This window comes from Giraffa tippelskirchi, chromosome 3 (genome assembly GCF_054371585.1).
Source record: "Giraffa tippelskirchi isolate mGirTip1 chromosome 3, T2T-mGirTip1v1.2.pri, whole genome shotgun sequence".
Taxonomy (NCBI): Eukaryota; Metazoa; Chordata; class Mammalia; order Artiodactyla; family Giraffidae; genus Giraffa; species Giraffa tippelskirchi.
Window position 1 is genome coordinate 40882908 of NC_137277.1, and position 24199 is coordinate 40907106.

At 41.9% G+C, this 24199-nt stretch overlaps 1 protein-coding gene across 10 annotated transcripts; it reads right to left on the reverse strand.

The window, feature by feature from the left end:
• Positions 1–1058: 1058 nt before the first annotated feature.
• Positions 1059–24113, reverse strand: GLOD4 (glyoxalase domain containing 4). Of its 10 annotated transcripts, none has more exons than XM_081580170.1 (9): positions 24001–24113; positions 20722–20771; positions 20017–20137; positions 15895–16039; positions 12162–12298; positions 11172–11258; positions 10796–10870; positions 10621–10707; positions 1059–3433 (listed from the first exon to the last, which is right to left on the reverse strand). In XM_081580170.1, exons 1-9 carry the CDS (start codon positions 24088–24090, stop codon positions 3368–3370), a joined length of 858 nt encoding a protein of 285 aa, XP_081436296.1. In that variant the 5' UTR covers positions 24091–24113; the 3' UTR covers positions 1059–3367. The 10 variants fall into 10 exon arrangements, with proteins under 10 accessions (XP_081436296.1, XP_081436300.1, XP_081436299.1 ...); XM_081580174.1 differs by having other exon boundaries at positions 10853–10909; XM_081580173.1 differs by having other exon boundaries at positions 10621–10653; positions 10796–10909.
• Positions 24114–24199: the final 86 nt, after the last annotated feature.

Below are 24199 nucleotides of genomic sequence, written 5' to 3' on the forward strand. Positions count from 1 at the left end.
GAGTAATAAGTTTTCTACAGATTTCCCAAGGGTAAAGGAAAGCTATCTTAGACCAAACTGAAATTTCCCATCAATTTCTACCATAAATTTCAGCGGACAAGGGGGAACCCTCCTGGAAACTCTGCTAGACCACAATGACATTGTGGGACAGGTGAGATAGGCAGAAAGTCACATTAAGGAGCACTGAAAGTCCCTAGCTTTGCTAATTCCATCCCAGTGTCAGACAAATGTGGATTTCATACTAACTCTCCAGGCTCACCTGGGAGAACTCCCATATCACAGTCTCTCTGGATTTAAACCCAAGAGATATTTGAACCTCAACTTAATATATTAGGACCACAACCCTGAAGGTTGAACAAACAAAATCACTACTCTGAAAACACAACGCTGGAGAAATGGAGGAACTTTCCAATTTCATCTGTTTAAAAACACCAGAGTGGACAAAACCATCTTTAAACCTTTACATCCCCAGGGGAGGGAAAGTATTAACTTCTGGTTTAAAATTAGTAGCTGCCTTGTGCAGAGATCAACTTTTGGACTGCTTGATAAAAGGTGAAAGTGGTACAGTAAATGGTTTTAGGATGAATAAAATGTTAAAGACTGCAACAAAGGAAAAATGACAGGCAATGAGAGAAATAAAAGGGGGCTGATATCATAAAGCTAAAATGTCCCAGATAGATAAACAGCATTCAGTTTTCTTGTGCAGAGCTGAACATTAAGAGAAAAAATTGGGGGTAAGATAAAGAGGAATCTAGCATGTGTTTAGTATTTAACATAAACCACTTGTTTTACTATAACAAACTTAGAAGGCCGCATCAGGAACTTCCCTAGTGGTCCAGTGGTTAAGACTGCATACTTCCACTGCAGGGTGAATGAGTTTGATCCCTCATCAGGAAACAAAGATTCCACATGCCTTGCAAAATAGAAGGCTACAAAAAAGCAGTCTAACACACTGGGAAAAGTATAGTTTCTTTTCAGGAAAACAGTATTACTAGAGAGAAACATCAAGAATTACTTAATAATCTAACAGAAAACCTGAGAAGTAATGAATCATAGTCTAAAGAACACAGACAAGGCATTTAATTGATTATTCAAAATTCATATAATAAGTTCTCTATGCATAGAAAAAAGGTGAACCAATTGTGGACAGGAGGAACATAGTTTGGTTTGCTTTGAAACTAACAATTGGTTTCAGAGGCTATGATTTACAAGTAATTTCATGTATATTGTGCAGGAACTGGTAACTTCTGAGTCAGTCCTTTCTAATCTCCTTAGTTTCTTCCCTAAAGTATGAAACTGACCACCACTTTTAAATAATGATTCTTACAAACTGGTTGTAACAGCTTGATTTCAGAAGCATAATTTCCAAAAAACATTTTATAATAATAAAAATGCCCAACTTGTTTCCAGTGATAAAAAGTGATTTGTTCTGCAGAATCAAAAAGAAAATAACAAGAAAATATCTTAAAAGTTTTTCATACTGAAGAAATCATCTAATCCATCTCTAAGAAATCTAACATGGTCTCTTAAGAGGATTAAAAGCAAAAAAATACATATATATATATATATATAGAGAGAGAGAGACTAACAGAGCCAGGCATGTAGCAACATTACACATTACATCCTTCTGTTTTTTCTGACTAAAAAATTTAAAGCAAGGAATATCAGAATGTTAACCAAACTGCTGGGAGCCAGCTCACGAGATCCCCACTCATGACAGAGTCATGAGGAGAAGGACTGACGAGCAGAGCAACTCAGGCGTCAGGGATTCTCGAGAGGCTGTCTCAGCGCTCACCTTAAAAATGACATCTCTCTTTCTGATGCTTGCTATAATAAACCTCTTCTTATTTTCTATGACTTAGGCAAAAGGCCTTTCCTGATTCCCTTCTAAAATAGATCATTCTGAAACCTCAAATCAACAAGGCCCCTGAACGGTAGCACCCTAAATAAAATTATCTGGGATACAGAGTATGCTGATCTAAATTCCTTTTGCTAACATAGTGGTTTGTTTAATAAATGTACCTGTGCCTTTGGAGCTAATGTGCATAATTGCTCCCTAGTAAAAAAACAGCATTGAGAGCCTCCGCAGAGAAAGCCCCCATGGGCACAAAAACCCTTCACAGGAAAAAAGGCTTGTTAGGAAATACAAAAAATATTGCTTTGTGAAACTGTTACTTAATCTATATTTACTCACTATGTTTTTACTCTTAACATATTTAGCCTATATAATGAAAGCATAATAGTTAGGGATTTATATAAATAGAAGTTGAGCTTTAATACAAATAATAAGACAATTGTTGATTTAACTGATGATTCTTACTTAGAGGTGAATTTCAGCTTGCTGTTCTTTGACTTTATGGAACTACATTCCTTTCTGTTAAGCTCAAGGCATAGAGTAAATTACCAAAAACAGGTTTTACCTTGAAACTTCCTGTTGATGAATTCTTTCCTGATGTGCCCTATACAAAAGTGTTCTGATTGGTCAACCTTTATCAATAGAGAGTCACAAGGTGTTAGCAGGCCACCAGGCCAGAAGATGATGTAAACAAAATGAGGCTTTTTGTAACTAAAGACATGCAAACGGCTTCGATGAGGGTCGAAACTGCTGGCCCATTGAGCTAACTTGATGGGCCCATTAAGATATACTCGTTAAGCTGAATTGGTATGTCCCTTAAGCTGAATTGGTATGACTCTATACTTTACATTTGTTTCTATATACCACTAAAAATATAAAAGCTGTCTTAAAAACAATAAAGTCGGAAGACACTTGGAAATGCTGAGAGACTCGCTGTGTCTTCTCATTCATATCGCCGACGCAGTCCATCCTGAGGGAACTTTGGACCTGCTGGAGCTGGACTCTGGCACCAAACCTTTTGGTTCAAGGCACGACATTTCTTTAAAAGTTTTTATATGTCAAGGCCTGCCACAGTAAGACATTAGAACAACATACTGTCTCCAGGTCCTGGAAGGACTCCTGCTATAAGTAACTGATTTGAATTTATCTGGATTTAGTTGTTCTCATTAAACCTACATGCTTATCAAAATTCCCTCAACCCTCAATCAAAGGTCATGTTCCACATAGCTGTCCAAGCCTGGAGAAGAATTTATTACTAATCTAATATAGTTAAATACAAAATGTACCCTTGCAGTGACAGCAAGAGTTCTTTAAATGAACCGATGATGATAGGATTTTCTACAATATATCAGAGCTTTTAAAGATTAAAATACATGCATCGTCACCACCCCAGCCTCTTTGCCTGTACAGGAATCCACCAAGTTGTGAGAGCATTCATCAGGTAATGCACACGTCAGGCCTCACAGGTGCTGGGCAAGAATCACCAATGCTTGTTGCATGTGATGTCTTCAGTTAACCTGTCGCCTTTGGTTTCTTTTGTGCAGCAAACCATGCATCACTTTTATCTCCTGCAATTGCCTGTAGAAACGAAATTGGAATTATTTAATCTCAATCCAGAAAATAAAACTTACAATCTACTTCGTATCTCATTGCCCACAATCAAGAAATTTATAATTAAAAGATGTTCATTCAGTAGAGAGTCTTGTGTTTACTTTGACAGATGTTGCTGCTAGGTATCGAGCAATTGCTTGTCAGTTCTCACTTTAGAGTAAAGGGCAGAGGCTGCAGCCAGGAAGTGTGGCTGACGGCTGGCTGAAGAGCAAGGCCAAGCACACTAGGCTGTGGGCTCTTTGGAACAGAAAGTGTTCTTAGCATCTCGGTGGGCTCCCAAGAAAATCTTTATTTTTATTTGACTGTGCCACACAGCACGTGGGATCTTAGTTCCCCCAATGGAGATCGAATTCATGCTTCCCTGTGGTGGAAGCACGGAGGTCTTAAGCCCTGGACTACCAGGGAAGTCCCCCTCTCAAGAATCTTTAGTGCTCAGGAGACTCAGTCTAATCATGAGACCAAATGTGAAAAGTTATTCTGACATTTTAGTAATGAGCTTGGAACTGTTTCCTGTTTCCACACCTCCTTCCTATTTCACTGATGTTGGTACTACTTCATTTGGGGCTGCTTAACTAAAAAAAGCTTTGTTAAAAAACAGTATGCTTTGGTTCCACCAGAGTGCTTTTATCGTATTAGTCCATGGGGTTGAGGTCTTAGAAGGGGGCAGGGGAATTGGTAGGAGTAGGGCTTACAATAGAAGTCTCCTAAAACGCCGGGTCCAATATAACCGAGTGTATGCTAATTAGCTGTTTGGTAGGGAAATACATTCAAGGACTGAATTAGTTAGGCCTCTGTTTCCACGGGTTCTGTGTCTGCAGATATGGAGGGCTGACTATGGGACCTGAGCATCCTAGATTCTGGTATTCCCAGTGGGTCCTGGAACTGACCCCTGAGGATACTGAGTGACAACTGTACCTTTAAAAATGCCAGTTTTCTTTATGAGGCAGGTATTATGCTGCACTCAGGTGTGGCAGCAGAGATAAAGGCTGACGCTTTGAGAAGCACATGAAATAGTTGAGGATTCAGATATGGAAACAACTCTTTTGCAGCTGGATATGTGTGCGTGTGTGTCCTGGTGTATAATAGGACCACAAAAACGTGATTATCAGACCAACGGGAAAGGAGTAACTAACTAGTTGGAGAACTAGTGTAAAATCATTCATCTATTTCAGCAGGAAGTCAAAAGATGTTGTCTGCAACTGAAAGTGAAGAAACAGTGAAGCTGAGAGTGGCTGCCATGGGCAGTGGGACTCAGAGATGGCATCACTGCGTTTATATAGAATCTCAGTACTATCTGATTTTTCATTTTAATGAAAATACACGCTCAGGTGCTAAGTCATTTCTGACTCTTTGCGACCCCATGGACTACAGTCCACCAGGCTCCCCTGTCCATGGGATTCTCCAGGCAAGAATACTGGAGTGGGTTGCCATGTCCTCTTCCAGGGGATCTTCCCAACTCAGGGATTGAACCTGCATCTCCTACATTGGCAGGCAGATTCTTTACCACTGAGCCACCTGGGAAGCCCTTGATGAAAATAAAAGGTCTTATTTGTTTTGTGTGTTTCTGATTTTCAAAAGCGTTTTAAAAATACGTTGGTGAAAATAAAATGTATTTAAAAATCAAAACTATGCCAAAGAAGACCAAAACCTCCCCACTTCCCAGACACAGATGTTTCTGTCTTCTAGGAGCCATTGAAAGTAGGGAGAAGCAACAAACCGGTGTGCAAAAGCCAAGAAAGCTTCTGAGTTTTGAAGGATGAGTGGAGTATGTGGGGAGGGGAGAAAGGAAAACAACCCTTGGGCGGAGGCACGAAGATCTGTCTTGGTTAATATAAACAGTTCAGTGGGACTGAAAGGGGGTGAGTTGGGGAGGAGAGGCGGCACACACTGTGGCCAGACATGTCACGTGCACTGCCAGGCTTCTGAACTTATCTTGGAGGCCACAAAAAGCCATCGGAAGATTAAACAGTTTTTTTAAAATTACTGGATTTATGCTTTAGAAAGCCTACTGCTGGTATCAGAGATTGACTAGAAGCTGGGAGGAGGTTTGTGCAGCATTTGGGGGTGAAAATGAGAGCCTTTTCAAAAGAGAAGTAGACAGAGGATTTCCGAGGGAGAACTCCCAGCTCTTGGTGACTTGTTGCTAAGAGAATGTAGGGGTGAGGAGCAACAATATTCAGAAATGGCTCTGTGTGTAAATCTAAAAGTATTCTAAAATAAAAAGCATATTAGGGACTCCCCTGGTGGTCCAGTGGTTAAGAATCTGCCTTGCAATGCAGGGGACACAAGTTCAACCCCTGGCCAGGGAACCAAGATCCCACATGCCCCAGGGCAACTAAGCCTGTGCACTACAACTACTGAAGCCCACACACCACCAATTAGATAGTCCATGCCCCGCACGACACAGCCAAATAAATAAATGCTATTTTTTTAAAAAGCATATTAAATGTTAAAAGAAAAACTGGCTCTGAGGATTCTAGCTTAAACCACTGTGATAATAGATAAATAGTACTACCAGGGGAGGAAGCAGAGTACAGAAGAGGAAAAAAGAACTGCCTTTGAAACCTGAAAGACCTCTCTTTGGGCCCCTGCCCTGCTAACCTGTGGAATGTATAATATTGAGTGACTTATTCTTTTGAAACTCAGCTTCCTTATCTGAAAGGGGAATGCTATCCACTTTGCAAATTATGGTAAGAGTTACAGAATATAGGTAAGGCACTTAAGAACATGTCAGTATAGGAGATGCTTAATAAATAGTAACTTTTGTTTTTCTACAATATTAACGAAGAATGGATCTGAAGTAAGACAAAGTAAGTCATAGGCATGTGGAGTTGTAATGTTCATAGTTTGTCCAGGTTAAGAGGTTCTTTGGCTGTAACACTAGTGTGACACAAAAAGCACTAGGCATAAAAGGAAGAGTTGATGAACTGGGCTGAAAGAAATGTCTTCTCTTCAAAAGACTCTATTAAGAAAATAGATAGGCAAGCCACTGAATGGGAAAAGTACTCATCTTTACAGATTATTTAACAAATGACTCGTATCCAGAAGTCCAACACATCAATAAGAGTCAAATTTTTTAAAAATGTGGATTTAAATGGGCCTTGAAAAATATGCAAATATTCAAATGAGAAAAGGGACATGCTAGGAGAATAAAATAATGTTAAGCAAAGACACACAGAGTGAAAATAAATTCATATTTTGAGGTTAGAGAATGGCTAAAATGTAAAATAGATCATTGGTGTGTCTTCTGGTTAGTTTTTCGTGAAACTCAATAGATCAGGTAAGTTATTCATATTGATATAGTCCAATCATATTAAAGCCAATTAAAAAATACACAGGGCAGTAAAGAAACAAACAAAATACATGGGACAAACTAATATATAAAACCATTTTTAGATGGCCAGGGAAAACTGAATAAGAACTGGATTTTAGGTGACATTAAGGATATATTGCTGATTTTTTTTGGCTACACCGTGTGGCACGGGGGATCTTAGTTCCTGGACCAAGGATCAAACCCATGCACCCTGTATCAGAAGCATGGAGTCTTAACCACTGGACCACCAGGTAAGTCTCACATTGTTGATTTTTTAAGTGTGATGATGTTGCTGTGGTATATAAGAAAATTCCTTAACTTTTACTTTTTAAATTATCTTAAAATGTGTAAAACACTTAAGTATTTAGGGTTGAAATGACATGGCATCTGAAATTGCCTTAAAATTCTCCAACAAACATCTCCACTGCCCAAAAAAAAAAAAGTGGGGTGGAAAGGAATGATGAAAAATTATGGCAGAGTTGATGGGTGATAATCACATAGGGATTTGTTGTTCTCTTTTGTGTATATTTGGAATTTTTAATCATAGCATCACCAACTCAATGGACACAAATCTGAGCAAATTCCAGGAGATGGTGGAGGACAGAGGAGCCTGGAGTGCCACAGTCCACACAGTGGTCAAGAGTCGGACACGACTTAGCGACTGAACAGTAATTAAAAATAAAATTATGGGGGTTAGTTCCTGTTAGGCCCCGGCCGGGGGAGTAGGTTGAAGTCTCCTAAGATGCCCGGTGGGCTGAGGCACCCGGAGCTGTGAAGAAGGCATGAGGAGGCGGCGAGGGGCGACTCGCGGCAGGCCCGAACAAGAGCGGCGGCCGAGCCCGCCTTCCCTGCACCATGCTCATAGAGGATGTGGATGCCCTCAAGTCCTGGCTGGCCAAGTTACTATACACAATGGAATATTACTCAGCCATTAAAAAAAAATACATTTGAATCGGTTCTACTGAGATGGATGAAACTGGAGCCCATTATACAGAGTGAAGTAAGCCAGAAAGAAAAACAACAATACAGTATACTAATGCATATATATGGAATTTGAAAGATGGTAACGATAACCCTATATGCGAGACAGAATAAGAGACACAGATGCATGGAACAATTTTATGGACTCTGAGGGAGAAGGTGAGGGTGGGACGTTCTGGGAGAATAGCAATGAAACATGTATATTATCATATGTGAAACAGAACACCATTCCATGTTCGATGCATGTGACAAGGGCTCAGGGCCGGGGCAATGGGATGATCCAGAAGGATGGGATGGGGAGGGAGGTGGGTGGGGGGTCCAGGAAGGGGAACACATGTAAACCCATGGCTGATTCATGTCAATGTATGGCAAAAACTATTACAATATTGTAAAGTAATTAGCCCCCAACTAAAATAAATAAATTTATAAAAAAAAATAAATAAATAAAATTATGGCAAGAAATGGACAAAAAGACAACACACAAATGTTGGTGAGGATTTAGAACAGCTGGAACTCTTCTATTCATACGTGACCGATAGTTTAAAATATTCAATCACTTTGGACAACTGTTTGGCAGCTTCTTAGAAAGTAAAAGCAATTCCCCTCCCAGGTATTTACGCAAGAGAAATGAAACATACGTGCACCAAAAGAGTCACATGAGACTGTTCATAGCGGTCTTCCTTATAGCAGACAAAAATCTGGAAAAAAATTCCAATGTCCACCACTGGAAGAACGGATAAGCAGATTACTACATTCACACAACGGAATACTACTCAGCAAAAGGAAAAAAAAGGAACTCTGGAATGTGCAATTACATGGAGGAATTTCAAAAATGTTACTGAAAGAAGCCATTCCATTTATATGAAGGCCAAGGATAGACAAAGCCAGTATGACAGAAATCAGAAAAGTGGTTGCTGCTGGAAGGAGGAGCTGGAAGCTAAAAACAGGCATAAGAGACCTTTCTATAATGATGAAAATGCTCTATATTTTGAGTAGTGAATATGAGTTTATCAAAGTGTCAAAATTTATCAATGTGAACACCAATTTCTGTACACTTAAATTCAATGTATATTTTACCTCAGTAACAACAATCAAAAATTCCTGTTTAGAGCTTAGGGGGGAGTGGGAACTAGAAATTAGTAAGTCTAGAACAGATGATGGCTGAAGCTCAGAGCAGAGATAACCAGAGGAGCAGGTAACTTCTCAGAGAAGAGAAAGAATGTACTAGGAGAGTAAAAGACAGCCAGAGTGGGACTGTGGGCAACATCACTTCAGGATCAGTCACAGAAAAAGGTGCCTGTGGCTGAGGGGAAGCCGTCAGACAGACAGACAGGAAGATGGCGGTATCTCCAACGTCAAGGGAGAAGAGAGACGAGGAAGTCGGTCAGTGATGAAAGAGCAAGAAGAACAGTCTAGTCAATATGCCAACTGAGAGGCTGCCTGAGATTTATTTTTCCTTCATGGTAATATTTAGAAACACTAAAGCTTCTGTACATTTCTGGCTTTGATAAACTTCAACTGAGTGTCCGTTATTATGTCAGCAGTTTGCCAAGCACTATAAACCACACAACAATCCTGGGAGGTGGATAACCTTATTTCCTCACATTTCTGTTTAAGAAAACTGCAGTTTAGAGACTTGAAGTAAATTTCTTGAGGTCAGTCACATAGATACTAAGTGACGAAACCAGGACTGGTGGATTCATTCCTTTTCAGCAGCAGCAACGTATTCACTGAGCACCGACTACCTATGAGGTATGAGCTGGAAGCTGGGGTACGACACTACACAGTGGCTTCGCAGGCTGCTAGAAGATCATGTCTGATGAGGATGAAAAGCCAGTCACTGGATTTGGCAAGAGGGAGGTCACTGATGACGCCAATGCGAGCGTTTCACCGTGCGATAGGAGCCAGTGCAGGACAGAGTGAAACGTGAATGGAAGGTAAGAAGTAGAAATGATACAGAAGAAATTAACACAACATTATGAATCAATTATACTTCAATAAAAAAAGAAAGAACTATGAGATCATAGCACTCATGGCCAAAGAAATCTGTGACTGTCTCCTCCATTTTGCAGGCAGGAAATCTGGGTTCAGAGATGCTGGGAATCTGTGCTGAGATCCCCAGGTCACACAGCTTCATCTGGAATGGCAGCCCTCACTCCCTTCCTCAGGAGCCTCTTCACTATGAGGCACAATCTGATGTACTTCCTCCTTTTTCCTTCTCGTATTCTGAAAGCAAAATACCCCTTCTGCCTCAGAAAACAACTACAATGAAGTTTCTTCTGCTGTCCCTCACCCCACCCTTCTCACCACCTGCAAACAACTAGCTTCTGTGTTTCTCATTAAAAAGAGATGACTTACTCCATCAATCACTATCCTGACAAAATTAGACATTAAACACACACACACAAAGAAGTAGAAATGGCGTGCAGGGAGATTTTTAGAAGGAACTTGGAGAATGGATATGGGGTGAATAATAAGAGTTTTTCAAGATGTTGGAGTTAGTTTGTACGCTGGTGAGAATAATTCGCCAGGAAAGACGAAGAAGATGCTGTAGAATGGAGAAGATATGACCAAGGGGCTAAGACAGTGAGAATGGATGGCTGTCGGGCACTTCTGGTCTCTGAGCAGAACAGTGATGTATTTAGCAGCAGCGGTTTCCTCAAGGCAGCCCGAAGGTTGGGAAGGCACAGATGTTGCACCCCGCCAAGAGTCACATAGGTGGTCATGAAGTTGACACAAGTCTCTGGCTCAAGTCACCCCAACAGCAAAAGGACAGGGCTCTGAAAGTAAGAACTGGCCTTTCTCCATACACATTATCCCCTTCGGCCAAAGGGGATAGGAATTGAGAAATGAGACTCACGTCATCCAATAATTTGTTTCCCTCTGGATCCACCTTTGAGAGTTCTCGAAATGCTTCATCCCCCACAAAGCAAATTTCATGTCCATCCTACACCAAGAGAGAAAAGAAATTTGGCAGAGAGACACCTCAGAAGAAAACCCTGGGGCAGCCTGTCCCCTTCCTGGGTGATACTTACAGGGTCAGCCAAAATGATCACTTGCACGGTCGCCTTCCCTGGAGTGTCCAGACTCACCAGGGGAGTCAGAATCTTCTGGTTCTCCCTTTTCATCAAGTCTTCTAAGTCTGACAACTTGAGGAAAACAAAAAGGTACAGTGAGCAAGGGGTACCACACCAATCTGGGGCTGTGGTCCCCAGCAGCCCTGGAGGACTCTCAGATCAACTTGGCACCACTTGTTTGATTTCTATTCTCTCAGCTGCTCTTGAGACAACTGTTGAACTTCATACCAAAGCCACAACCAGCATAAACCTGGAGCAGGGAGGGCCAGGGTTCCTAGATCTTGGAAGTCGCTAGTCACAGAGTTTCAACAGAAGACCTGGTACCAAACATTACCTCTTTCTGAGGGCAAGAAAAGGCAATGCGTCCAAAACCTGTTGCATGATCAACTTTCCCCGGGATGGCCTGCAGCTCCAGCTTACACTGAAAAGACATGAGAAAGTGGGTTTATTTTTCAGAACAGGTCACGTGATTAAAAAAAAAAAGAAAACCAGGATAAAGGAATAAAGTAAATTCTAAGTCTCCCTCCTACTGTCACCCCAGTGGCAACCAATCAGTGTATCCTTCTAGATACACAGCATAGGCATATATCCTTTATTTTTTTTTTCATACAAATGGTAACATAATTTATATATTATTCTTTCCCTTGTTTTTCTCTAATTAACGTTGCCATCTCAGCACATAAAGACTCATTTTTTTGATGGCTGCTTTAGTAGTACATTCTATGCATGAACCATAAATCACTCAACTACTGAATCCATAGAGCATTTAGGCTATTTCTTTTCTTTTTTTTTTTGTTTACACTGGGCCACTTGCAGGCTTTAGTTCCCCTGCCTGAAACTGAACCCAGGCCCTCAGCAGTGAAAGCGTGAAGTCCTAACTAGTGGACCACCAGGGAATTCCCTAGGTTATATCTTGCTATTACAAATAATGCCACAGCAGATAAACTTGTACACACTCCTTTGTACACGTGTAGGATGAGTACGTCTATGAAAAAAATTCTTAGTAGACTTGTTGGGTCAAAGTACAAGGACTAAATCGTGTTCAAATGTTATTTTTTTTTAAAAAAAGAGGAAAATAGATGATCATCATTGCATCATTGCATCCTACATCTCCTCTGACGCACCAAATCCGCTCTTGAAAGGATATATCTCCAAATATAAATAAAGGTAATATCTGGGTGGTAAGTTTCCCGGCAGTTTTATTTTCTCCTTTCTGTTCTAAATACTGAAATACTACGAAGAAACTATGTGAATAACCTTCATATTAAACTCATTTATAAGTCAAACCTAAAGTAACAGATTATTTCTTTCCAAGATTGCTCACCTGGTTATCAGCATAGCCCAGCAAAGCCCTCTGTTCCTTCTCATCTTTTTCATAAATTTTCATTCCCAGTAGATTAGACCAGTAGTTCAAGGACTTCTGAAGATCAGACACTGCTAGAGTTATTTTTAATACAGGATCTGTAAGGTAACAAAACAGCAGGAATGGGCAGGGCAGTGCAAAGGAATGGAACCGAAGGACCCAACAGGCTCAGGTATATATACGAATTCAGTTTATAATAAGAAAGGGATTTTAGGTCAGTATGAAGGGGCACATTGTTAAATAAAAGGCATTCAGATAACTGGCTTCTTACGGTGGGAAGAAGCGACACCTTTAAACTAGATAGCAAAATACATTCCTGATGGGTTAAAGGGTTAAGTTGAAAGAATGAAACCATGAAAATACTCGAAACAGGTGATTATTTAAACAATTTTGGGATGGAGAAGGATCTTTTTTTAAATCTGACATCAAAGATAGAAAAACCATGAAGAAGAAAATGTGCTAGGTTAATCATACAAAATGGAAAACTTGTACACAACAACCAAAACAAGAATTACAATAAAAATTAAAGACTAATGCAAACTAGTACAGCCACTATGGAGAACAGTGTGGAGATTCCTTAAAAAACTGGGAATAGAACTGCCATATGACCCAGCAATCCCACTGCTGGGCATATACACCGAGGAAACCAGAATTGAAAGAGACGCGTGTACCCCAATGTTCATCGCAGCACTGTTTACAATAGCCAGGACATGGAAGCAACCTAGATGTCCACCAGCAGACGAATGGATAAGGAAGCTGTGGTACATATACACAATGGAATATTACTCAGCCATTAAAAAAAATACATTTGAATCGGTTCTACTGAGATGGATGAAACTGGAGCCCATTATACAGAGTGAAGTAAGCCAGAAAGAAAAACACCAATACAGTATACTAATGCATATATATGGAATTTGAAAGATGGTAACGATAACCCTATATGCGAGACAGAATAAGAGACACAGATGCATAGAACAATTTTATGGACTCTGAGGGAGAAGGTGAGGGTGGGACGTTCTGGGAGAATAGCATTGAAACATGTATATTGTCATATGTGAGGCAGAACACCATTCCATGTTCGATGCATGAGACGGGGGCTCAGGGCCGGGGCAATGGGATGACCCGGAGGGATGGGATTGGGGGGGGGGTGGATGGGGGGTCCAGGAGGGGGAACACATGTAGACCCATGGCTGATTCATTCAATGTATGGCAAAAACTATTACAATATTGTAAAGTAATTAGCCCCCAACTAAAATAAATAAATTTATAAAAAACAAAACAAAACAAAAAAATTAAAGACTAAACTACAAAGTAGGAAACATCTTTTTTAACAAGAAAAATGAGCAAGAAGTCCTTAATATTTAAGTCATCTTTCAACATCAATAGGAAAAAGATGCCCATCCTAGAAAAATAAGCAAGAGGCACAAAGCAGCAATCCAAAGAGGAGGAACTGGAATGGTGAATGAACATACAAAAGCACATTTAACCTCACAAAGTTAGAATTTAAACAAAACATTTTGTTATCTAATCGGCAAATGATTTTAAAAAGTTCACAGAGTTAACTATTACAGTGCAATGGGAAAAACCATAACGGCAGAGTGTAAATTAGTAGTATTTCTGGGCAACAATTTTGACAGAATGTGTCTAAAATATGTCCCCTTCTTTTGAAAGAACAATCCCATTTTCAGCAATTAAGGAAATAACTGTGGATGTGTGAAGGGCTTTCATCAAAGATACTCATCACAGAGTTGCTCATGACAATGAGACACCAGGGACAAAGTGAATTTCTAACAACAGACAACTGTTTCTCTTTCTATGATGTCACACAATGGAATCCCGTATGTATCCGATTATATACTTAGTTCTTTGGATTAAAAAGTTGAAAGGATATACTAAAAGGATATACTCTAAAAATAACAGTGGTTATCTGTTCTATTCTTTCTGCCTGTTTGTCTAGTGAGAAAAAAAATCTGTACTTTTGTAAAAAAGAATAAAAGTTATATTAAAACACTTAATATTACCGGAAACTTCTATTTTGTAAAGTGACTTTTAGAAGAGCTGATCCAAGTTTATATCTGACTATGGTAAACTCAATGTAGTTTTCTTCAATTTTCACTGCCTTAGCCCTGTTTGCTAGACTAGCAATACCATGACTAAAGCAAGATGTCTGTCACAGGAACTTCGCCCTGGCAGATTTAAGTTTTCCCCATTCATTGAAAAATCAACAAATTCCAAATGACTCACACCCTGAAGGGATGCAGGGACAGGAATAGTTGCAGTGGGTGTGACTACACAGGAGTGATTCACTCAAAGGATGGACACCACCTAGACTGAGAGATCTGACTATACTACCAACCAGAAATTAAAGCTCCCAAGGTGTTATCATTGCAAAGAACAAAAACATCTCAGGCCTCTGGGGCTCACCATTATTTTATGCACTGAAACATCATGAAGACTACAGGGAAAGTATACAGCGAAATGCATGGCAGGAGTTAGGTATCAAAGTTAGTATTTAAAGCACCAATCACCTATCAATAGTCATGGAAATCCCTTACATCACCCAGGAAGTTCCAAAATACCATCTCTCAGTAAGTCCCACAGCACCAGTCTAATCTCCCACACTGGAATCATTGCTCTTTCTTCTTCTGAGCTCTGGATGAAAAGCATGTAACATTAAGCACAACCATCAGATTCAGTATGAGGGGCGTCTGGGAGCTGGGGCAGACCAGCGTCGGGGAAGAGAAGGTCTCCACTTACGTGCCTGTGGTCACGGAGTGAATGGCTGGCACAAGTGCCCCTGCTATTCACCAGCAATTTTTTTCTTTTCCTTTTCTTGCTTTTGGCTCTTTCTTGGCAAAGCAGGTAGCAGAATTTTCAGCAATACACGTATGATGCATGAGGATGCCTCTGAGGTACATGAAATGTAGCGCAGTTTCTCTCCTGCTCACTGTGGGGGTCAGCGTGGTGGGCTCCTCACCTCATTCACCTGCACTCACTGAGAACCAGCACCGTGGTCTGGGAAACTGTCCTCAGCCATGGGAGACGACTAACTGGTCTAAGGATAAATCTGTTTCTCTTGCCTGTCTATGACTGGTTCAGGAGCAGGGTATGTGAATCAACTCTGACCAGGAAGTTTGCTAGAAGATTCTAGGAAAGTTTTGCTGTGCTTTTAAAGAAGAGCCACAGGAAGTCAGTTTCTCTTTCTCCTACCAGATGAGTGTGCGGGCGGGTAGCCCCAAATGCTACTGGCAGTCACTCTACCTCCGTGAGGGGGAGAAGAGGACCCCTGAGGACAAGAGGATGGAGAAAGAGAAGATCTGGGTTTTTGATGCCATTGCTGAGCTGCTGGATCAACAAACCCTGAAGTCTCTCCGACTGAGACAACATCTGCTCTATGAACTAAGAAGACATTTTTTTTAACCATTCAACCTAGAGGTGGGTTTTCTGATATTTGCAGCTGAAACTATCCTACATCGACACGTTACCAGTAGAACCACATCATGCCCGAATACCGATAGGGATGCACTAAAGTTTTGACACGGGCATATAATTTCTTAGAGGACAAGTAACAACACTGGCTTGGGAAAGACGAGTCATGTCAACACGGAGACTCCACAGGAGACAGAAGTCAAGCTCCCTCTCTTCCACCAGATGCCTTCAGACAGAGGGCTTTTGTCAGTCCAGATATAATTACCTGGCTTAGGTGGACTGCAGTTCTGCAAATAGAACTTATATCCTCCGGGGGCTTGGGTTTCAAACACACCATCTCCCATTTCACTGAGTGGCCACTTCAGCTTCCTAGCATTGCTGACAGCTTGGCTGGAAGCCACCGTGATACCCTATGACAAACGAAAGAACATAATTATCCAAGAGCATAATCACAACAGGTCTTCTTTAGAAAACAATGAAAACCCCACTGCCTTTATGTCAAACACCTAAGATTTAAGTGGCATTCAAAATTTTCTGCTACTAACTTTGAAGTCAGTCTTGGACATTTTTCTCCCACAAAGATTCCAAACTTTGTGGATGGTAGGCCAGAAATTCAAACGCCAGAGAAATTAGATCCATTGACTAACAAAAATCAGGCTTCCCTTGTGGCTCAGCTGGTAAAGAATCCAGCTGCAATGCAGGAGACCTGGGTTCGATCCCTGGGTTGGGAAGATATTATGGAGACGGGAAAGGCTACCCACTACAGCATCCTGGCCTGGAGAATTCCATGGACTGTAAATTCCCTGGGGTCGCAAAGAGTCGGGACTGAGCGACTTTCACTTTCACTAACAAAGAAACCCCCCCTCATTTTCAAGATCTGGTCAGAGAAATCTTGATCTTACCCTTGGCTTGCCAGCTACCTATTTAAACTTTGTTTTTATTTTTACTTTTGAAACCAAAAAATATAAACCCGCTATCAAGGCATCCTTTATTTAAGTGTAATCAAAATACCTGAGAATGTACACTATGCCTTCCAATATATCCGGCCTCATTTCTAGCTTGAATGGTAGATCAGCCTCTGCCTCCAGTCTTGTTAATCCATCAGCCACTCTGTAACTGGAGTAAACATTCTGAAACCCACCCTACTGTCTGTCCTCAAGACGGCAACCCCATGTTGTCATTCTTCCGCTTAAAATACTTGATGGCTCTTCATTTTACCCTGGGATGGCTTACGATGGCCTAAGAGGGCCAAGACGATCTGACCCAGGTCATTTTTTATTTTTGGCTGTGTTGGGTCTTTGTTGCCATGAGAGTTTTTCTCTAGCTTTAGTGAGCAGGGGCTCCTCCCTAGTTGTGGTGTGAAGACTCCTCATTGCGGTGGCTTCTCTTGTTGCAAAGCATGGGCTCTAGGGTGTGCGGGTGTCAGTAGTTACAGTACATGGGTTTGGTAGTTGCAGCTCCCAGGCTCTAGGGTGCAAGCTCAACATTTTTGGCACTCGGGCTTAGCTGCTCCAAGGCATGTGGGATCTTCCGGGGCCAGGGATCGAAACTGCATCTTCTGCACTGCCAGGTGGATTCTTTACCACTGAGCCACCAGGGTAGCCTAGCCCCTGACCCAGGTCATTTCTGAGCCCATCTCCTCCCCTTCTCCCTGGCTCTATTCCAGCCACACTGTCCTCCCAGAATTTTCTCAAACACGCTAGGTGCTGTTTGAGGGCTTTTGCACTGGCTGTTTTCTAGCTGAAATGCTCTTCCCTGAGATACCCACACGACTAACTCTTATCCTCTTCAAGCCTTTGTTCAAATGTCACCTTCTCACAGAAAGCTTGAAACTGGCCATTTGCACCTACCCCCAACCTCCTTTTCTCTCCTCTGTTCTTTGCCCATTGCAATGATCACCGTTAAAATAACGTATTAGATTATTTATTCATTCATTCATTCATTCATTCAAGTTTATTATTTATTGTCTGGCGGGCTTTGGGCCCCCTCCCCTTGGTTCATGGCACCAGTTGGTTTTCCTCTTTTTTCTCTGCCTGATTTAAATTTGGAGCATAAAGAATAGAAAGATAAGGAGAAACACAGAGCCCCTCATATACAGTGAATCACCAAATCCTATGACTGCTATCTCTGACATCTCTCAAATCCATCCACTCTCCCTCCCACTGCTGTCACTGTATAACCTTTGGGCTGGCTGCCTCACTTTCAGTCTTGCTCCCTGCCAACCCAACCTCCCTGCTCTAGCCAGGGATTCTTAGATACTGCAAATTCTATGTCATTCTCCTGTTTAAAAATGGCTCCACTCTGCTTTTAGAAGGACATCTAAATGTCCTGATATGATGCGGCCCCAGCGGACTCCTCCAGCCTCAACTCTACCTTCTCCACACACTAAGCTCCAGCCAGACTGCGCGACTCACAGTTGTCTGAGCGCCAGGCTCCCCCTCACCTCCAGGCCTGTGCATGTGTGCAGGACGGCCGTCTCACCGTCCTGTCCTGGCTCCCTCACCTGGCTCAGATATCTCCTCCGGGAAGCCTTCCCCGAACTCTCACCCATCGGAGAACAGGCTGGAGATTCCTCCTGTGTGTTCCCACATCCCCCTGTTCCTACCCAAATCTGAGACTTGTCACACTGTATTCCTGTTGTCTCTTTATTTGTTTCCCCTGTCAGACGGGGAGCTCCTTAGGCCAGGGAACATGCTCCACTCTCAACTGTATTCCAAGGATCTAACAAGGGATATGCCATAGAGCAAGTCACAAGAAATATCTGTTAGGTGAACAAATTAGTCAGTGGCATGGTGAGAGAGAAAAAGAAACAGAAATATATTATGTTAAGTCTGAGCCGTCCTTTTCATTCGCAAAACACTTTTGAGATATCGGACCCTAGTACGAACTTCCTTCTAGTTACATTTTAATGTGTCAATGAGTTAATTAAAGAGTTAACAGGAATAATGAGAGCAAATGACCAAAATAACATGAGGTAGATTTCCTCGGCAGATTCTGAGTAAGAACAAATTACTCCATTCCTGCTGTGTATTTGGGCCCAGTGACACTGTATCTCGCAGTAACTGATTAGCAAGTGGTAGATACAGATAGGGACAGACTAAAGGGACAAAGTAGGTGATTAAACAGTGAATCCCACTAGGAGACTGCAAGGAGAAAAAAATATGGGAGACCCCTGTAAGCTAATGATTACTCAAGAAAGCAGGTGTGCTTAACCACAAAACCAGGCAGGGCTTGCTTAGTAACAAAACCATGCAACAGAAGTGCGGGACATGCCCTCAAAGAATAAAACAATGGTGGCATGAGACAAACATCCTGACCAGCGCACTCAGTCAGTTAATGATCCCTAGGACAAGATCTCTGCATACACAAAAACCCAGTAATTTGTGGACCTAGCTTGACCATGTAGAGGTAAGAAAACTCCCCTGCCCAACCTGAAGGAGGAGGTGATGATGGAAGCATGATGTCTACTCAAGAAAGACAAAGAAGTTCTCTCCTTCCACACTTTTCCTTTGATTATAAAACTGTAGCCATTAAGTTCTCAGGACATGGCATCTCTTGCCTGCTCGCCTGTAAGCCTCACAAGCATCCTGTTCTAATAAATCGCTTATCTATCACTTTAGCTGGAGCTGAATTCTTTTCTGTGCTGAGTCATAAAAGACTATGGCACCAGGGCTCTTCAGAGCCCCCTGAATGACACCCAATGGTTTCAATACTGTTACTATAATAAATGCACAATAACTTGAGCTCTTGAATGAATGAATACAGCGTATGCAATGCCACTTTTTTAACTTAAAACCTTGTCAGATTTTTCTGTGACTGGGATTGATTGTAATAGTCTGAACCAATCACAACTGTCCACTAGAGAGAAAACATTTCTCTGGATGGTGCTGAGAATCTGATGAACCAGTGACTTTGGCCCCTCCACCTCTCACAGTTCAGCCATTCCCCAAGGGGAGTCCTGCCTCCTTCAAAGCTGTCTCTACATCTCGAACCTGATTTCTAAATGCTGGGAGAACACATTTCATCCTGAAGCCAGCTTGGAGATAAGGCACCCAAGCAGGTTTTTTAGTTTTGTTCTTTTTTTTTAATATTCAATACGTTTATTTATTATCATTATTTTTTAAATTGGAATATAACTCCTTCACCACATTGTGTTAAGTTTCTGCTGTACAACATGAATCAGCTAACTGTATACATAGATCCCCTCCCTGGTGAGCCTCCCTCCCACACCCCACCCCAGTTTAGTTCTTTTTTAAATAGAAATCATGAAACTGATTACTAAACCACACCCAAAGTCATCAATTCAGTTAGTCATCATTATCTACGGCTGTCTCAGTGACCTCTAAAACATAAAGTCAAAAATCGGCTAGAACAAAATGGTATTTACCAGGAAGTCATTGCCAAGCTGGTAGCTGCCGATGCCATAATTGTAAGTCAGTTCTGTGACAAAGTGATCACTCTCAGGTCCATACCCCACCATTGTTTTACTCCACTTCCCATCATAAGGCCTAGAAAAGTGAAAGGAAAAAAAAAAAAAAAAAACCCAATGATCACAGACAAAAATATGCTTCAGGTCACCCTCAGAGAGCTACTGGAACAAGAAGCAGGCAGTCCCTCTGGTCCTCCAAGTACCCGTAAGGACGTGATGGCCTTAGCCGGTGCTAAGAGCAGCTGTGGACAGTGCTCAGGAGCCCCGTCAATGAAGGCTCCCAGAACCACCTGTCTGGCACTTACTTGAGGGAAAGATTCGTTTACCTTTCCTTGAAAGCAGGGAGCTGCATCCTATAGGGACAGTTTTCCCACCTGACCTTAATTTATGTTTTGCGTATTTGTTAACAAGCTTGCAACTCCCATCAGGCCTTGGAATTTCACGCCATGACTACTGAGCTTAACTAAGAGATACTCGATAAGACATTGCTTCATCCACAGAATACATTTCTTTGTGACCCTGAAGCTGCCTCCCTAATTTCTTATTTGTTTTTTATTGCCTCCTTAATTTCCTCTGCTGCCTTCTACCTGCTTTGAGAAACTGCTTTCTATTTTCCAGCGGTATTCAGAGCTTAAGGAGATGTAAAGAAACAAGGTGTCATACCCATTACAGGTAGCTTTGCAGCCATCCTCAAATTCCTCATGCCGAAGAATCTGGTAAGGGAATTAGAATAAATGGCAAAGTTTTTCTCTTACTGCACACAGCATATTTAGCGCAAACTAAAATGTCAAAACACAGACATTATCATTTGCAGGCTTTTACACTTAAGATGAACAGAAGATGACAAGCTGGATATCTTTCCCAGGCTAGAAGATGAGGTAAGAGAGCACGGCTTGATACTGGGCTTCTCTGGTGGCTCAGTGGTAAAGAATCTGTCTGCACTGCAGGAGATATAGTTTTGACCCTTGATGCAGAAAGATCCCACATGTTGCTGAGCAATTAAGCCCTTGGGCCCCAACTACTGAGCCTGTGCTCTAGAGCCCGGGAGCTGCAACTACTGACTCCACGTGTTGCAACTACTGAAGCCCCTGCACCCTACAGCCCATGCTCTGCGACATGAGGAGCCACTGCACTGCAACTAGAGTAGTCCCCACTCGCTACAACTAGGGAAAAGCCCACGCAGCAATGAAGACCCAGCACGGCCAAAAAAAAAAGAATAGCTTGATAGCAAGGGTCAGGCAACCAAGCAAAATTGTGAAATCTACTTACATCAGGAAGTGGTAATGTGTAGTTAAAAAAAAGCATGGCCTTCACTTAATTGTGATAGGGACAGAATAAAGGGACAAAACAGTTGATTCAATAGTGAATCCCACTAGGGGACTGTAGATAGAAAAAATATGGGAGACCTCTGTAAATGATTACTCAAGAAAGCAGGTGTGCTTAACCACAAAACCAGGCAGGCTTGCTTAGTAACAAAACCACGCCACAGAAGCACGATATGCCCCCCAACAATAAAACAATGGTGGCATGAGATCCAGCCCAGTAAGCTCAGTAAGTTAAAGATCCCTAGGACTCATTCTCTGCACACATAAGAAATAATAATTTGTGGACCTAGTCTGACCACGTAGAGACAAGAAAACCCCTTTGCCCAACCTGGAGGAGGAGCTGATGATGGAAGCATGATGTCTACTCAAGAAACACCAAGAAGTTCTTCTCTCCCTCCCCACTTTTCCTTTGGTTACAAAACTGCAGCCCACTGAGTTCTTGGGGCATGGTATCCCTTGCCCGCCTGCTTGTAAACTTCACAAGTATCCTATTCCAATAGACTGCTTCTTATCTACCACTTTGCCTCTGGTTGAATTCTTCCTGCATGGAGACATAAAGGACTAGGGTACCGGGAGCTCACTGGAGCACCCTGAAATGACATCAAACAGTTTCAGTTGTGTAACTCCGAGAACGACATATTGGGATCTGAGTCTAATATCTTATGAAAATAGGTAATTTATTAAAGCGTTTGACACAGAACCTACTACACAGTACGTTCTCAATGTGTCAGTTTCCATTTTCCTTTTTGAGCCCCGCAGCTACTGCTTCAGTTCAAGCTCTCATCACATCTCTCACAGACTATTAGAAATCATCCTTATTGATCTTTCCTTAAAACCACCATAAAATTAAGCCCCTAAAGCACAGCTCTGATCACATCACTACCCTGTTGCAAAATGTAAGAGAGCTCCCCATTTACTATGACATGAAATCCAAATTCCTTAGCGTATTATTCAAGATACTATAAGAAGCAGTTCCAACCTGTTTGTCCTGGGATCCCATCTCAACTTCAACTAAGTAACCTAAGCTAAAGGCACGTAAAACTAGTGATGTTTCCTAAACATATCTTACTTGTGCATTAGCTGTTCAGACCTCTAATCTAGGTCTGTGGAAATCCTATCTTTAGGGGTCAACTCAAGTACAAGGTCTCTATGAATTATTTCCTGAGGACCCAGGTCAGAGGTAAATCTCTCCTCTTGTACTTTTATAATAATGATAGCTAACACTTACATACTACAAACCACATGTCAAATACTACATATATAATAACGTTTAATCTTTACAACCACCTTTAATCAATGAGGAAACACTTTAACAGAGTGTTTTGTGGTTTTCTATCACCACATTTTAATTTCCATTACCATCTACAATATACAATTCCCACCAAACCAGGATCTTAACTGAGGACAGATAACAGGGTCATTTTCATCTTTGTCACCAAGGCCCAAAAGAGAACCATGAAATAGGTGATATTCTTTAAATGACTGATGAATTCAGGTAATTCCCTTTGTACTCTACAGTGTCTCTATATTAAGTCTCACTCTTGCACATTGTAAACAACATTGCCTGCAATTCCATTTCAAAAAGAATCAAACCATCAGCTAATGCAGTTGCTCACCAATGGCACACCCTGAGGGGAATTCAGGATGGAAAAGTAACAAGTATTCTCTGCTTTTGGACACTGGTCCTAGATATTTAAGATGCATTTCTAAGGAAGAATTTCAACGTACTCAGAACCCATCTTCCCACGCACAGAAAAGCACTAAAACCATTAACTTGAGCTATCTATTTCTGTGCTTAGTAGTAATCTTTTGATGTTCCTTCATGGTTTTGGGTTCTTCCCATCTTCAAGCAAAAAACTCATATACCTTCTAGCTCCTCCCTTGCCTCTTCAGATCAGTTCCTCAGAGCTATCGAGAGGCTGTCTTCCACACTAGAGTCCTTAGGAAGGTCCCCAAATAAAAATTAACTCAAAAATCTTAGGTTGTTAATTTTTCTTTCAGTTGACAACATCTGAAGTCCCTGCGTAGCAGAAGCCTTCCAACAGCTTCCACCTGTGCTTGCCACCCAGGTGACTCTGCAGAATCACAGCTGGGGAGATGCCACTTTCAGGTGTTGGAAAGAATGGGTTCTGATTTCACACTTCTGAGACAAGCTGGAGCGTTCACCCAAACAGACTGAGTTATCCATTCAAAAGAGCCCCAAGAGAAGTAGAGCTCTGAATTATGCTGGTATCTAAAACCAAAAGGCTCCAAACCAGAAGAGTCATGTTTACCGGAAGAGTATTACGTAACCTTTTGTTTACTATCTTTCCCACAGACTGGAAACTTCGCAAAGACAGGAATAAACATTCGTGAAAGAACTTACAACTGAAAGGACCTGTGTGGGCACAGGTAAGTAAGTGTGAGCCCCCTTTCAAAGTCCATCTAACCCAAGCCGCAATTCGTGATGCTTCCTGAACCTGGAAACCACAGAGTTAATGGGAAGTCCTGGGGCTAAGGTCCGACACCCGGGTTCGCGGTGAAATTCCCATCGCACCCCTTTCTCCTCCCTCGGCCAGGTGGGGTTCAGTCACTCGCGCCCCCATCGCGCTCCAGCCCCTCTCCGCCCCGCCTGCACCTTCATCCCCAGGACATCGCGATAGAAACACGCCGTCTCGAAGCGGTTTCCCACTTTGAACACGAAGTGCAGAGCTCTGCGATTCGCCATGACCACCTACACTACCACCGGTCACGCGTACAGCGACGCACAAACCACAGCTGACGCCGGCGCGTTGTGACGTCACTAGCCGCCGCCGGCGCGCTTTCGTGACGCAGCC